General features: G+C 41.5%; 1 protein-coding gene across 9 annotated transcripts in view; it reads right to left on the minus strand.

Annotated features, from left to right (window-relative positions):
• The window catches only part of SMYD3 (SET and MYND domain containing 3), a gene marked incomplete at its 5' end in the record, with an annotated part of 364,396 nt that overhangs the window by 16,604 nt on the left and 331,808 nt on the right, over positions 1–15,984 (minus strand). For 8 of the 9 annotated variants that reach the window (XR_014562537.1, XR_014562538.1, XR_014562539.1 and 5 more), the window contains one exon: positions 1,640–1,748. Coding sequence is in view for 4 of the 9 variants with exons in the window: in XM_083732615.1 (XP_083588741.1) it covers positions 1,640–1,748 (109 nt within the window). Of the gene's footprint in view, positions 1–45; positions 1,749–15,984 lie in introns of all 9 variants that reach the window. The other variant, XR_014562541.1, reaches the window with a different exon arrangement.

Here is a 15,984-nt window from a genome sequence, read left to right on the forward strand (position 1 = left end):
GGGGCCAGCCTGTTAGCGCAGATGGCTCTGGCTGGCTTCAGGAGCTGCTCGCTGCCATGGCACAGGAAAAATGGCGGGCGCCACGGCAGCGAGCAGCTCCTGAAGCCAGCCAGAGCCAAATGCGCTACCAGGCTGGCTCCGGGCTGCTGAGGCTGCCGCTGCCACGTTTCCCTGGGACAGATTTGCAAATCTGGGGACATTCTGGGGACAGATTTGCAAATCTGGGGACTGTCCCCGGGAACCGGGGACATCTGGTAACACTTTGTGTGACTTGCACTTTGTGACTCTATCACAAGCTCATGACGAGAAACTCCAAATAAGGCAGCTGCTGGCTGAATTAAGCATAGGAATAGCAAGCAATTGAGCTCATGTGGAATAGCACACTATTACCGTAACAGAATGTGTGGAGGGTGTGTGTGTGTGTGTGTGTGTGTGTGTGTGTGTGTGTGTAAAGCTGTAATATTTTTCCCTAGGTGCTGTAAATATTCTTATTTGGGCTACCTTTAAAGCTCAGGATTAAGGTGATAATTTTAATTCACTATATTGAATTAATATATAGGAAGGTATTTTGTTCAATGGGGATAACAGAGTGTTGCTACTTCTTAGAATGAGGTGGGTCACAGATTTAACAAATATGAAGTGATCACAATGCAAGAATGCACATACCATGTCCACAAAGCAGAAGTACTAAATGTTCCACTCCAAATATATGGACATTTGTGCATTTGAGACAGATTTTAATCCTGAATCAGCCAGCAAACTATTAACAATTCTAAAAGGAAGTCTGTTAAGGTTTCTTCTTTCTTTTTAAAAAATCAAATATCATAACACCCCCCATTAAAAACAAAAATTATCCTAAAATCCATTTTGCACTTGATTCAATTAGAATCTCTCTGGCAAATTGACAATATAAAATGCAGTACAGCCACCACTGTCTTCCACTCACAGTGACTTTTAAAAGACATTGTTAATTAAAAACTTGTCAGAATTCAAGGGGCATTTGCTTTCCAACTCAGACTTCCAGCTGAAAATCAGGTGTTATTGTCAATGGCAGCATTTGAACATGATGTTTGTCAAAAATAAAATGCCAGCCTACCAATTTAAGATTTTGGTCCCCCTCTGCTGTTTTTATGTTAAAATCCTAATCTAAAAGTTTCAGATCGATATAGTACCCCTTCCTTGTCTAGGATTACCGACACATAGATGTGTTTTCACCTACTCCTTAGTCTGTATTCCCCACGCAGCTAGGCAGAACATAATCAATATTTTAAAGGGAGCATGAGAAGCAGACTAAGGCACTGAAATACTCTTTCATTCGTCCATCTTAATAGCTGCTTGCCACTCAAGGTTAGGGGTGATTAATGATACCCCCCAGCTACTGAACAGTAATTACCAACAACTGATATTAAAGGAAGTCACCCCTGGAAACTAGGTAAGTAGCAATGACCCATCACCTCACTGCGCAGCTATTGCCTACGGTACCAGTGTGGATAAAAGGAAATGTGGAGGTGGGGTGGGTGGAAAACGACTGGTGGTTAATATTTCAGCAGCGGGGGTGAGCTGGGAGGGTGAGGAAAATGGCAGCAGTTAGAGAGCGAAGGAAAGGGGAAAGGGTAGAAGCAGAACGAGCAAAACTAACCTCCTTCAAGGTTTCCAGGGCCTGAGGAAACAAGTCGTGACTGCACTGGAGTTTGGCCACTCTCATCATCTGGACGGCTCTCAAAGGATGGAAGCCAGAATAATAAACCCTAGAAGCATGGAAGGGAGAAAAATCATCATAGCATCTTTGTCAGCTCTCACCTTCACAGTTCCTGCCTCAGTGGAGAGCTATTAGGGTGGGCCTGCAAAGCCATTGTGAATGTTAATAAGGTATTCAGAGAAAATTAGCTACACGGCGAAGAAGTGTGGAATACTGAGGGGAATTAACAAATTATTATTTTTCCTGTCCCTGCAGAATGACTTTCACATTATCCTGTTAGAAAGTGACAGGGGTGGGAGCAATTTGCACACCTCAGTTCGGCAGCACAATAGCTCTCTCTATGCTTCGTGTTAAACAAAGAGGCTTTCTATCACAGCAGTGCTGAGACAGTTTCATTTCCATGGGAGGTTTTTCAATGTGGAGACAGGGTCTCTATTCCGAATCTTCACAGAGCCTGGGGGAAGAGTCCATGGGGGACAGCAGGATGCAGAATACACAACAGTGAAACATATTCACAACTTCAATTCTGAGGGCTTCCATTTTCCTAGCCACACAATAAAATACAATGTGTGTCTGCAAAAATGGCCAAGGGGCTTGCAATACCTAAAATGCCCAGCACAAGCAAATTGATCCTCAAAAACATAGTGGCTAAGAATGTGAGCCAGTTAAATCCCCAGGTCAAATCCTTCCTCAGCCACAAACTCAGTAATTGGTTCCAGAAAATATACTATTTCTTGGGAGCATTAATACTGGCCAACCTTACAGGAGCATTGTGAGGATTCCTGAAATAATGAACACTGTAAAGATAATAGACATCTAGTCAACAATTGTAGTAGCAGCTACAGTGTTGGTGTGAAATAGCCACCTTTATTCATTTTCTGGATACTTCTCAACACGTTTAGAAAGCAGCAACTGAAAAAGCCATTTTATATAGACCTACGTGCCTGTCAGAATCTCTTGACTATGGGATTTCATTCTACGGCAACGTTCCAAAACAAACCTGAGCACCTTTTGCTTTACTAGCATACAGGATGGATCTATCCTGATAACAGTTTATGCTTTCTTTCCCACTAATCTGATGGGACCAGTACTCCCTATTAACTGCACTGCCATTATTCCTGATTTACATTCACACACAGAGATGAAGACAGAGTTAGGCTGCTTGTTTGTAGCACAAGGAACACATGTAATGCCCTGGTGTCACTAATTACTTGCAATATTATGTACTGGAAATGTCAGTGTTTTAAAGGCAATCACTCTGCAGCTGCAAGATTTATACAGTGGTGTAAACTATTCAGGATCAGGGTCGTTCAGGAAAGGAAAACAACCCATTTGATCAAACATTTATCAATTCTTGCTGGCAGTTCTTCATGCTATTTACAAAAATAATCTTGTAGTGTAGCTACGGCAGCAGGAAGAAACTTAGATACAAACCCCAAATGGCGCAAGGGCTTTTCTTTTTTATTTTTTCCTTTGGGGGTGTGCTAATTTTGAAAATTATGTATCTCAAAGAAACAAACACATAACGTAATACAAAACAAAAATAACATAGGATCAGCACAGCCATCTGCATATTATTTATTTATTGAAATTATGCACCAGCCTTCCTCCCCAAGGAGCCCATGATAGCAAAAAGTTGAATAAGCAAGAGGATATGTTGGAAAATATAGGGAGGTGAGCTGGGTTAGATAGTTAAAGGGGAAACTATCATTTTGCTTTGTAAGAGATCAGCATGTTGTTGGTTTGAAAGCAGCTGCTTTTTCCACTTGCTCCTAAAAGAAGAAACAGGTGTATTGGTCTGGCACCTGTATGCATGCATCATTATTATCAATAAACGAAATAAAATCTTGCCAGTTTGTGCAGAATGAGTCTGTAGTTTTATTATCTCTCAGAGTTCTTAGATAGCATGTTAATTTTTACATTATGGCAAAGCTCCAGAACTTTTCATACCATAGTTAGATGAATAGTCCAGCTGTGTCTTTCCAGCACAGGGTGATAATAAACTATGGTCCAACCAGAATGTGCCATATTAAGTCACTGGAGAGAGCACCCCATTTCCCCACAAGAAACAGCACCAACCCTTTTCTATGAAACTAAATAGTAACCATTTGCAAATGGCCCAGGGGTTGATCTACCTTTTCGGTTAAGTACTCACCATGAGGTGGTTTCCCCTCTATATTTACTAGTAAAAATGCTCCAATGAGTGAAACACGTGCAACATGGTAAGATCATGTCAACAGCTTTTTCAGAGATCCTTGCTTTCTAGCTTTCGCATGGTGTGATATTTGGCAATTTTATCATACTGGAGACCTCTCATCACTCTGGGCTGGTCTGCACATGTGTGGCCATCACCTAGCAACTGCAACATTAAGTACTGACTTGCATGTGCCAATGACCCACCATAGAGCAATCACTGCATACACAAATTGTATACCATCTTGTGGGCCCACTGGATGGAAAGGTAGAAGGGGGTGATTAATGAATGAACAAAATTACTCTGCAGTAGATTCAGTTCACATATTCAGTCACAAATCATAATGTGTTGAGGAGCCAAGTAATAACACATCAAGAAATTTAAAGAGATAAATATCTGCTTTGCATACAGAAGGTTCCAGGTTCAATCACTGGCACTGCCAGGTAGAACTGGGAAAGAACCCAGTCTAGAATCTTGTAGCTGCTGCTGGTCAGTGGAGACAACACTGACTTAGATGGAGCAATGGTCTGACTCAGTGAATGGCAGCTTCCTATGTTTCTAAATGTATATCAACTAGCCTTTTATACTGAGGTGCAAAGCGGACTGTCCTATCATTGCGCCACATGTTCACTGACTGAGAACAGGACTGTGCCCTGCCTGCCCTTCGCTCCAGCTTCCATCAGCCACAGCCAACATGGCCAGTCGTCATGGATAATAAGATGTGGTCCAACAAGACCTGGAGGTTCCCCATTTCTGTACACCCCCATTCAATATCTCAATTCCATTAGCATTCCAATGCCTCAAAGAAACGGAAAGGCTGACTGAGTGAACTGCCCTCCAGCTGCCTGAGCAAGAAGGCACCAGAGCTAATGTGGGGAAGAGGAAGAAATCAGCACAGAACTGCGGGCTCTTTCACTAGCAGTGGGGATTGGCCCTTTGCCCACTTTTGCCTGGCCGCTACCTCCAATGTGTTACTACCACCGAGGCAGTAAATTCACCCTGTAGAGTCCCCTTTTACTCCCACAAGGGTTCCATTTAGACTTAATGGAATAACTGCATCCAATTCCTAAGGTAATCAGAGTTTGTGAAGATTTAGGATTATGGTACATGATACCAGAGGAAGCAGTAAGTAATTAAGCAATGCCAGGCAGACAACCAAAACCACTCACAGCCATAAACTAAAGAGAGAGGAAATTTAAGAGGTGGAGGTAAAGGAAGCGAGCGTGAAACTGAGAGCACTGAGTGCATAAATATTTACAAAGCTGTTTTATTGGGCTGATTTATGTACTGGTCTTATGCATGTGTTTAGTTGCTTTTCACAAGCTTTAAAGCTGACATATAAAATAGCTGTTTAGTATCATTTTCTGTAATAAATCTGTTAAATTATTGGAGCATATTCTGTGTAAGCACATTTGCCGGACCACCTTCCTGAGGAAAAGTGCACAATGTAAATATTTTGGAAGATATTTGAGGGGAAATGTGCTAAGGTTTTGTTCCGTTTAACTTCATGTATCCTATTGGAAACAGCAAACAAACCAGAAAATACTTTTAGCACCTCAATTAAGTCAACATACTAAATGAGTTACCAATATGAGCTCCAGGAAGGCTAGAACCTCAATTCAGGAGGTGCTTAAACCATTTAAAGGAGCACAAGCATGACTGGCCCCCGAGGACAATTGAGTAAGGCTGTTACATGGAACCAATTCTATTAAGAGTTCCTGTCACCAACCAAAGTCCAACCACCATCCTGGTTCTCACTTGGCACAGGGCCTAGCTAGGCTGCCATCTCTAATTTCTCTGGATCTCAAGCCAAGGGAAAATGTACCTATAACCTTACCAACTTGTGACAATACAAGGTTCTTTACATTTGTAGACATGTCGGTTCAGAGGTGGCATGCACTAGCTTGAACCTTAAGCAAGGTAAGAACACCATGTGGATATGTAAAAAGGTACATTAAAACGCTGCTCTTCAGTTAAGTAACTTCCTTCTCATTGATGCTACCCAGAACCATATCCTGTGCAAAATAAAGCCATTCAATGCAAGCAAACATTTGGAGGATCAGATAGGATGGGGTCATTTATTTTAATGTTATTTAAATTTCTTTTACATTCTTCCTACGTCCATCTGAGCTCAGATATTATTGTTGTAGTTTACTATTGAGCTGGTAAGGTGGGAAGATTCAGACATTGTATTTTATGTGTCCTTCCATACCCATTCTGGTTTAATTCTGAAATTAATCTTTACAGCCCTGATGTCTCCAGGCCTGAACTATTTGCCAAGGGTTCAAGGCATCAGGCTCTTCCATGGCATCAGGTTAGTGAAATGAGCCCACAGCCCTGGAAACAGATGCACATGATGACAGCACCTTCCAAGAATGCAGAGAATCATGGGGAATGTAGTTCCCATTGTTCTCAGTATTCCAGGGTGCTGCTGAGAATTGCAGTATTCTGGCAGGAGTTTTAAGAGAAAGCAGTTGCTATGTTTGACTTCCCCGACATTCGGCCTTCTGCTATCCTTCGTAGTGCAATTTCTTTTTGAGCTAGGAAACCCAGTAAGCCCAGTTTAGCATTGTCTACATTGAGGCCAGTAACTCAACATATCGCAGAAAAATACATTTCACAGGCATTGGAGGGGGAAAGGATCTATACTTCCAATGTTTGTGGACCTTATCATTTCATTTTAAATGAAGAAACAGGATTGCATATTTGCCGTGATAATCTCTTGTGACAATCAAAATTACTAGCTGGTTTATTGCTCTGGGAAGAAACGGTTCATTTACTTGGTTTGAAATGCACCTGTCATTCATTTCCTTGAGCATCCAGTGTGTTTTCACATTATAAAAGGGTATAAAAAGGAGAGGACTGGTGCTTTCTAGATATGTAACACAATCTTTTAAAATCATACATCTGAGAGAACTTCTCTTTTCTTTGCTTTCCAAGTCAGTTGTTTAGAGCTTTTTTATCCTCTCATGAGCTTAGATTAAAGCTTAGTACAGGGCAAAGAAAATGACGAACATTTCCAATTCCTCACAATTTAAAATAGGTTAATTGATGTATGCTATTCTCCGTAAACCCATTTGCAAAGCAACATTTGTGCCTCCACCTTCAGTCTGATGGAATTTCAAACGCACATGATTTGTAAGCCTTGTGAGCTTATAATGGAAGAAAATGCTTGTTAGAAGATTCCAGAGTCACCGAAGCTGCGAAGGTTTTGGTACAGTCCATAATACTACACCTCACTAAAAGTTAAGAATACACAAAAGAAGAAGTACGGTACACAGCAGGGTATTTCCTCACACACCCCCATGCCCCCCATTATGGTGAAGGGTACCAGACTTCTGGAATAATGTTGGGTGGATGGAGTATAATAATGCCAAAATCAATTTAGAAAGAAGTAGATTCTGCTCCAGTTAATGGGATTATTCTTGGGAAATGATGTGGCAATTTTGTTCCTATTATCAATTTGTGTTCCACCCTAGAATAACATTCTTTCTCCTCTGACTGAGCCCTTGAGTCAGCTCATGGAATCTTCCTGCCTGCTTTGTTTCAAACGTGGTTGATTGCACACACACCACCCCTCACAAACATAATGTTTTATCTGTCAATTTATCAGAAGCTGTTTGAAAAAATGACAAGTAAATTACATTAAGGTGAGACACAAAGTAAGGGCGAGATGCCCATAGTTGCTGAATTACATGAAGGTCATGATGGGTGGGTTTTTTTGATGATTTGTGTAACTACCCTTCTTGAAGGCTGCAGTAGCTATAGGGTTTCCAATTCCAAATGCTGGTTTTAATCTATAAAGCCTTAAACTGCTCAGGACCGCAATACCTCAAGGACCACCTCTTCCCATATGAACTGACCCAGACTCTGTGATCATCACCATTTGTATACAGTGGTACCTCAGGTTAAGTACTTAATTCGTTCCGGAGGTCCGTACTTAATTTGAAACTGTTCTTAACCTGAAGCACCACTTTAGCTAATGGGGCTTCCTGCTGCTGCTGCGCCACTGGAGCCCGATTTCTGTTCTCATCCTGAAGCAAAGTACTTAACCTGAAGCACTATTTCTGGGTTAGCGGAGTCTTTAACCTGAAGTGTATGTAACCTGAAGCGTATGTTACCTGAGGTACCTCTGTACATCCTCCACAAGAGGTCTGGAGGGTGGCAGCACGGACTTTTCTGCCATGACTCCCTGTTTGTGAATGTTCTCCCCAGAGAGGTTCATCTGGCGCCTTCATTATACTTCTTTACGCACCAGGTGAAAATGTTCTTCTTCAACTGGGTCTTTGGCTGATTAACAGTCTGTGTACTTTAACATGTGTTTGGTTTATTTTGTTTTTGTTCTTGTCTTTATTAAGTACTTTGTTGTTTTATTCTGTATTTTATGCTGTGAACTGCCCTGAGATCTTCAGTTGAAGTGCAGTATACAAATTTAATAAAGTATCATAATCACCATGCAGGTCAAGGGATGTTGTTGTTGTTTAGTCGTTTAGTCGTGTCCGACTCTTCGTGACCCCATGGACCAGAGAACGCCAGGCACCTCTGTCCTCCACTGCCTCCCGCAGTTTGGTCAAACTCATGCTGGTAACCTCGAAAACACTATCCAACCATCTCGTCCTCTGCCGTCCCCTTCTCCTTGTGCCCTCCATCTTTCCCAACATCAGGGTCTTCTCCAGGGAGTCTTCTCTTCTCATGAGGTGGCCAAAGTACTGGAGCCTCAGCTTCACAATCTGTCCTTCCAGTGAGCACTCAGGGTTGATTTCCTTCAGTATGGAGAGGTTTGATCTTCTTGCAGTCCATGGGACTCTCAAGAGTCTCCTCCAGCACCATAATTCAAAAGCATCAATTCTTCGGCGATCAGCCTTCTTTATGGTCCAGCTCTCACTTCCATACATCACTACTGGGAAAACCATAGCTTTAACTATACGAACCTTTGTTGGCAAGGTGATGTCTCTACTTCTCAAGATGCTGTCTAGGCCTGTCATTGCCCTTCTCCCAAGAAGCAGGCGTCTTTTAATTTCGTGGCTGCTGTCACCATCTGCAGTGATCATTGAGCCCAAGAAAGTAAAATCTCTCACTACCTCCATTTCTTCCCCTTCTATTTGCCAGGAGGTGATGGGACCAGTGGCCATGATCTTCGTTTTTTTGATGTTGAGCTTCAGACCATATTTTGCGCTCTCCTCTTTCACCCTCATTAAAAGGTTCTTTAATTCCTCCTCACTTTCTGCCATCAAGGTTGTGTCATCTGCATATCTGAGGTTGTTGATATTTCTTCCGGCAATCTTAATTCCGGCTAGGGATTCATCCAGCCCAGCCTTTCGCATGATGAATTCTGCATATAAGTTAAATAAGCAGGGAGACAAAATACAGCCTTGTCGTACTCCTTTCCCAATTTTGAACCAATCAGTTGTTCCATATCCAGTTCTAACTTTAACTTCTTGTCCCACATAGAGATTTCTCAGGAGACAGATGAGGTGATCTGGCACTCCCATTTCTTTAAGAACTTGCCATAGTTTGCCGTGGTCGACACAGTCAAAGGCTTTTGCATAGTCAATGAAGCAGAAGTAGATGTCTTTCTGGAACTCTCTAGCTTTCTCCATAATCCAGCGCATGTTTGCAATTTGGTCTCTGGTTCCTCTGCCTCTTCTAAATCCAGCTTGCACTTCTGGGAGTTCTCGGTCCACATACTGCTTGAGCCTTCCTTGTAGAATTTTAAGCATAACCTTGCTAGCGTGTGAAATGAGTGCAATTGTGCGGTAGTTGGAGCATTCTTTGGCACTGCCCTTCTTTGGGATTGGGATGTAGACTGATCTTCTCCAATCTTCTGGCCACTGCTGAGTTTTCCAAACTTGCTGGCATATTGAGTGTAGCACCTTAACAGCATCATCTTTTAAAATTTTAAATAGTTCAGCTGGAATACCATCACTTCCACTGGCCTTGTTATTTGCAGTGCTTTCTAAGGCCCATTTGACTTCACTTTCCAGGATGTCTGGCTCAAGGTCAGCAACCACACTACCTGGGGTATACGAGACATCCATTTCTTTCTGGTATAATTCCTCTGTGTATTCTTGCCACCTCTTCTTGATGTCTTCTGCTTCTGTTAGGTCCTTTCCACTTTTGTCCTTTATTATGGAAATCTTTGTACGAAATGTTCCTTTCATATCTCCAATTTTCTTGAACAGATCTCTGGTTCTTCCCATTCTATTGCTTTCCTCTATTTCTTTGCATTGCTCGTTTAAGAAGGTCTTCTTGTCTCTTCTTGCTATTCTTTGGAAATTTCCTGTATCTTTCACCATCTCCCTCGCATTTTGCTTGCCTTCTCTCCCCCGCTATTTGTAAGGCCTCATTGGACAGCCACTTTGCTTTCTTGCATTTCCTTTTCATTGGGATGGTTTTCGTCGCTGCCTCCTGTATAATGTTACGAGCCTCCATCCATAGTTCTTCAGGCATTCTGTCCACCAAATCTAAATCCTTAAACCTGTTCCTCACTTCCACTGTGTATTCATAAGGGATTTGACTTAGATTGTATCTTACCGGCCCAGTGGTTTTTCCTACTTTCTTCAGTTTAAGCTTGAATTTTGCTATAAGAAGCTGATGATCTGAGCCACAGTCAGCTCCAGGTCTTGTTTTTGCTGACTGTATAGAGCTTCTCCATCTTTGGCTGCAGAGAATATAATCAATCTGATTTCGATGCTGCCCATCTGGTGATGTCCATGTGTAGAGTCGTCTCTTGTGTTGTTGGAAAAGCGTGTTTGTGATGACCAGCTTGTTCTCTTGACAGAACTCTATTAGCCTTTGCCCTGCTTCGTTTTGATCTCCAAGGCCAAACTTGCCAGTTGTTCCTTTTATCTCTTGACTCCCTACTTTAGCATTCCAATCCCCTATAATGAGGAGAACATCCTTCTTTGGTGTCACTTCTATAAGGTCTTGTAAGTCTTCATAGAATTGGTCAATTTCAGTTTCTTCAGCACAAGTAGTTGGTGCATAAACTTGGATTACTGTGATGTTAAAAGGTCTGCCTTGGATTCGTATCGAGATCATTCTATCATTTTTGAGATTGCATCCCAGTACAGCTTTCGCCACTCTTTTGTTGACTATGAGGGCCACTCCATTTCTTTTACGGGTTTCTTGCCCACAGTAGTAGATATGATGGTCATCCGAACTGAATTCACCCATTCCCGTCCATTTTAGTTCACTGATGCCCAGGATGTCAATATTTATTCTTGCCATCTCATTTTTGACCACCTCCAACTTACCCAGGTTCATGGTTCTTACATTCCAGGTTCCTATGCAATATTTTTCTTTACAGCATTGGACTTTCCTTTCGCTTCCAGGCATATCCGCAACTGAGCGTCCTTTCGGCTTTGGCCCAGCCGCTTCATCAGCTCTGGATCTACTTGTACTTGCCCTCCGCTCTTCCCCAGTAGCATGTTGGACGCCTTCCGACCTGAGGGGCTCATCTTCCAGCGTCATATCTTTTATATGCCTGTTGTCTTTGTCCATGGAGTTTTCTTGGCAGGGATACTGGAGTGGCTTGCCGGTTCCTCCTCCAGGTGGATCACGTTTGGTCAAAACTCTCCACTATGACCTGTTCATCTTGGGTGCCCTGCTCGGCATAGTTCATAGCTTCTCTGAGTTCTTCAAGCCCCTTCGCCACGGCAAGGCAGTGATCCATGAAGGGGAGGTCAAGGGATAGAGCCGTGTTAAACTCATATATACTACTTCAACACATTCTCATTAGAATACCAGATATAGCACATATTGCCATAAATATTATTGCCATCCTGGTTTCATAGGCTTAGGCAGAGTTCAACACAACAACTAATATTACAAGAGCAGATGGACACCAAGATGCAAACAGAAACTGTGGAATCTTACACGGTGGCAGACCAGGTCACATTACTGCCATGCTAGATCTACTTAAATAAGTCCACCAAACTCAATTACTTATGAGTAAACTTCTATAGGTTTGCACTGTGACCCTAGATTGGAGAATGCCAGTTTAAAATAGCATCTGATCCAGAGGGAAAGGCAAATTAAAAACAAAACAAGGAAGAGGTAAAGGTGGAAAAGATGTATGCTAGTTTACAGTGTAATTTTGTGACAATAACCTTGGCCTTCATTATCTTCTGACAGCAAATCAATGACCGGCTGCTGCTGCAAGACGACCATGTTGAACTCTTAAGTGGTTTGTATTCCTTCAAAGTGCAATTACAAGACCAGCATTAGGCATAGACAGGGCGGACCCTTCTCAGCGTGGTCCATGCACATAACCTTGGAAGGAAGCTCCTATGTAGCATTTCCCTTTGCTTCTTAAATGAGTGATTGACACAGCTAGGCCTAAGATGCCATGATCTGTCAGACCCTAAATACAGACGGGAAAGTAAGAGACTTTATCCCCCTGAACATAGTCTACAATGCAAAGCAAAAAGTGGATAAAATCAGCTGCAAAGGTACTTGAACTAGGATCAATTTGTACAGATTAGATTAAAACTACACACTGAACACTGGGGCACAATAGTTAGCATTCCTAAATTCTTAGTGGTAGGAATGAGTTGTAGATACGGTTGCATTTCTCTTGTACATTCCAAAATAAAGCTATTGAGTCTGAATTCCTGCAGAATCATGGGTACAATGAAGCCAAAATATTACCCTGTGTTTGTTCTCTGCCAATTAAGTCTGGAATACTTCTTATCTCTAGATCTTGAATGGACACTGAAATTTTATTTAAAAGGCAATTCCCATGCGCAGAGCAAATAATTTCCTTTCCAATAGAATTCTTCCTTGTTTGATCAGTCTGATAAGCACAAATTTATTCATTAATCTTATTTTGAGTTTCATTAAACAATTCTGTAATCTCATAAATACTAAAAATGGTACATTTCTCTTCTTGAGCTAGTCTTTCTGAGCCATATATAATAGGTTTAGCCCAGCTACATTATTAGCTCATTCCCATAGCACATAAACTACAGGTCACAATTCTTTCTATACCTGGTCTATTCTTGTCCCAAAGTGATGCAGCAATCCTAGCGCCATTTAACTGAGAATAAGAACCACTGAATTTAGTAGTGCTTAGCAGTATCTATGGGTGATTTGTCTTTAAATCAGATTTTTAGGCTATTTCCACTATGTTGCATTGCATATTTGCAACAGGTCAGGTCCCAATATTCAAATTGGGGAGGGGGAGGGAAGGATATCTACCCTCTCTCAGTGGAAAGTTTTTTGAATCATACCAGTACTGGTTTATCACTAAAGCTGTGTTCTGTGTTTTATTTCACATTTGGTGAGCTACATACTTCTGCCTACATTACAGGAACAAATATAATTTATAGGTGTGTCATGTCACTGAAATAGATGGTCATATGCAGACTCTAAGAGGACCTATTGGGATATATTAATTATAACAAAGCCTTAAGTAGACTGTAATCTCTTTGGCATGAGAAGCCCATCAAGTTGCAAAATATTTTGCAAGGTACAGCTGCTGACAGCTCTGATTCTATCAAAAATTCATTGCATGCCCTATGAGGAAAGAAGAGGAAAAAACATTTACTCCTTTCCATTTTGCACAAAAATCAAACAAAATGGAAAAATATTAAATTACCTCTCTTCTCCAAATCAAGTCACAGAATAGCAGTAAGGGAGCAGAGGTTGTCTATGCAGACGTTTTGATGTTCTGCCAAGCTGAAGCTATAATATAATTTGCTTGAAAGGAAAAGTCAGGAAAATTGCTTTTCGTCTACTGTTGTGCTGTTTTTGCAATCTGCTCTTCTATATTCATTACTTTACATGCTTGCCAGGCTGTGCAGCTTGGCTGACTTGTCATTTGTGGGCATCTCTGTGCTCATCCCTTTGACTCTGAATGCTTAACACAGAACAGAAAGTGCTATTACAGTTAAATTTGTGAACAAGATGAAAACTGTACATCTTGATTCCTGAATAAGTTAACACTGCTTGTAGGATGAAGCTTCTTTAGGCACCATCACCCAACCAGAATCAGTCAACTGTCCACCTCGCCTCCCTGTTGTTGGTTTTTTTTTACACATTTTCTACAGAGGTGAACATAAATACATCAACACAGAGTTCTTAAAGACCGGGAAATATATTGTAGTGTCAGCTTTTGAAGACTAGAATCTGCTTTATTAGGTGTAGCAGGCTTAAATCTGATGAAGGGAGATTTTGCCTATGAAAGCTCATAAATAAACTAGTCTTTAAGTCGTTGCAGAATTCTTTGTCATTTTTGCTGCAACAGACTTAGGTAGCTACTTTTCTGATGATCAAACAGAGAGTTTGTGTTCCTGAACTGAATAGAATCTTTCAAATCCTGCACAGCAGCCTGTACAGTATATCTGGCCAACTGAAGAGGAGAACAGTATCAGAGTTGCAAAAGAATAAAGAATGTAATGGTCAAAATTACATCATCATCATCATCATTATTATTTGCATTCATACCCCAGCTATTCCTCCAAGGAGCTCCACATTTACCACCCACAAATAACCCTTTGAGGTGGGCTGGGGTGAGAGACAGCAACCCAGTGTCCAAATTGACCCAGTGAGCTTCATGGCTGAGCTAGGCCTACCATGCCTCTGAAATGTTGTACTTTTTACTGGATTTTAGGCAAGTCTCAAACTTGCTTTTTTGGTGTTTTTGTAAAAGAAAGCTCAACAATTTTGGGGGTTTCTTTTTTTAAGAAAGCTCAACTTTTGGGGTGTCCTGGTTTTTACTTTTTGAAATATGGCAACCTAGGCTGAGCACTGACTTGAACCCGGGTCTCCCAGGTCCTAGTCCAACACTCTATCCACTACACCAAGCTGGCATTACTTCAGAGAGGGAGTGCTATCAGATCCTGAAATCAGTCTGAGAATATTTTGCACCATTTGTTTGTGTCAATATTTTAAATTGTAAACCACCATTGGTGCTTCAGTATAAAGGTAGTACAGTGGTACCTCGGGTTAAGAACTTAATTTGTTCTGGAGGTCTGTTCTTAACCTGAAACTGTTCTTAACCTGAGGTACCACTTTAGCTAATGGGGCCTCCCACTGCCGCTGACACACCATCGCCGTGCGATTTCTGTTCTCATCCTGAAGCAAAGTTCTTAACCCAAGGTACTATTTCTGGGCTAGTGGAGTCTGTAACCTGGAGCATCTGTAACCGGAGGTACCATTGTCTATAAATGCAACAAACAGTATCATATAGCCATTTCTGGATTATCTGAATAAAACTGGTTTTCAAAACTAATTTTTGCCCTCACCATAACTCGAAGTGAGAAGAATAAAGTGTTGCCTTGCAAGTTAAGAGCAACCAGGTCACTGTTCTAATGGCCAGTGCTGGATCTGGCTTTAGCTGCAGAAGCACATGCTCCTTTGAGTGTTCCTGTAATTACCGTAAATATAGGACACCTCCATTGTCTACTTCAGTATTTGACAGTAGACTTCTTCCTCCCCTTGCTTTCACCTAGATACACATAATGCCATACTTTTCACTATGGAACTGGCTGGGGGGGGGGGGGAACCCTCCTTATTAGTGCTCTAATTCACTTTTCTTCTGCCTTCTCTCTTTTATTCTGGGAATTATCTAGAATCTAATTGCTTTTTATAGTCTCTGTGCCCTGCCAGTTGTCTGAATATAGTCTACATTTCTAGAGAAATCAGTATACTTGCTTAGGCTGTAACCATGGTCAAAGCAACTGGTACCACAGTTTTTGTTTTGTTTTTACTATGGTGTGTGTCCAATGGAAAACTGAAACATACTTTCAGTATAAACAAGAAATTACTGATCTACTGTAAAATAAGGTGATAGTTAAAAACAACCTAATACAGTGGTACCTCATGTTACATACGCTTCAGGTTACATACGCTTCAGGTTAAAGACTCTGCTAACCCAGAAATAGTGCTTCAGGTTAAGAACTTTGCTTCAGGATGAGAACAGAAATCGGGCTCCGGCATCGCGGCAGCAGCAGGAGGCCCCATTAGCTAAAGTGGTGCTTCAGGTTAAGAGCAGTTTCAGGTTAAGTACGGTTAGGTAGGATACCACTGTATCATGACCAGATACTAACTTACATTTTTATCTTTATTCTAATAGTTATGGCACATT

This window comes from Podarcis gaigeae, assembly GCF_964106915.1.
Source record: "Podarcis gaigeae genome assembly, chromosome: 3".
In the NCBI taxonomy this organism is placed as follows: Eukaryota; Metazoa; Chordata; class Lepidosauria; order Squamata; family Lacertidae; genus Podarcis; species Podarcis gaigeae.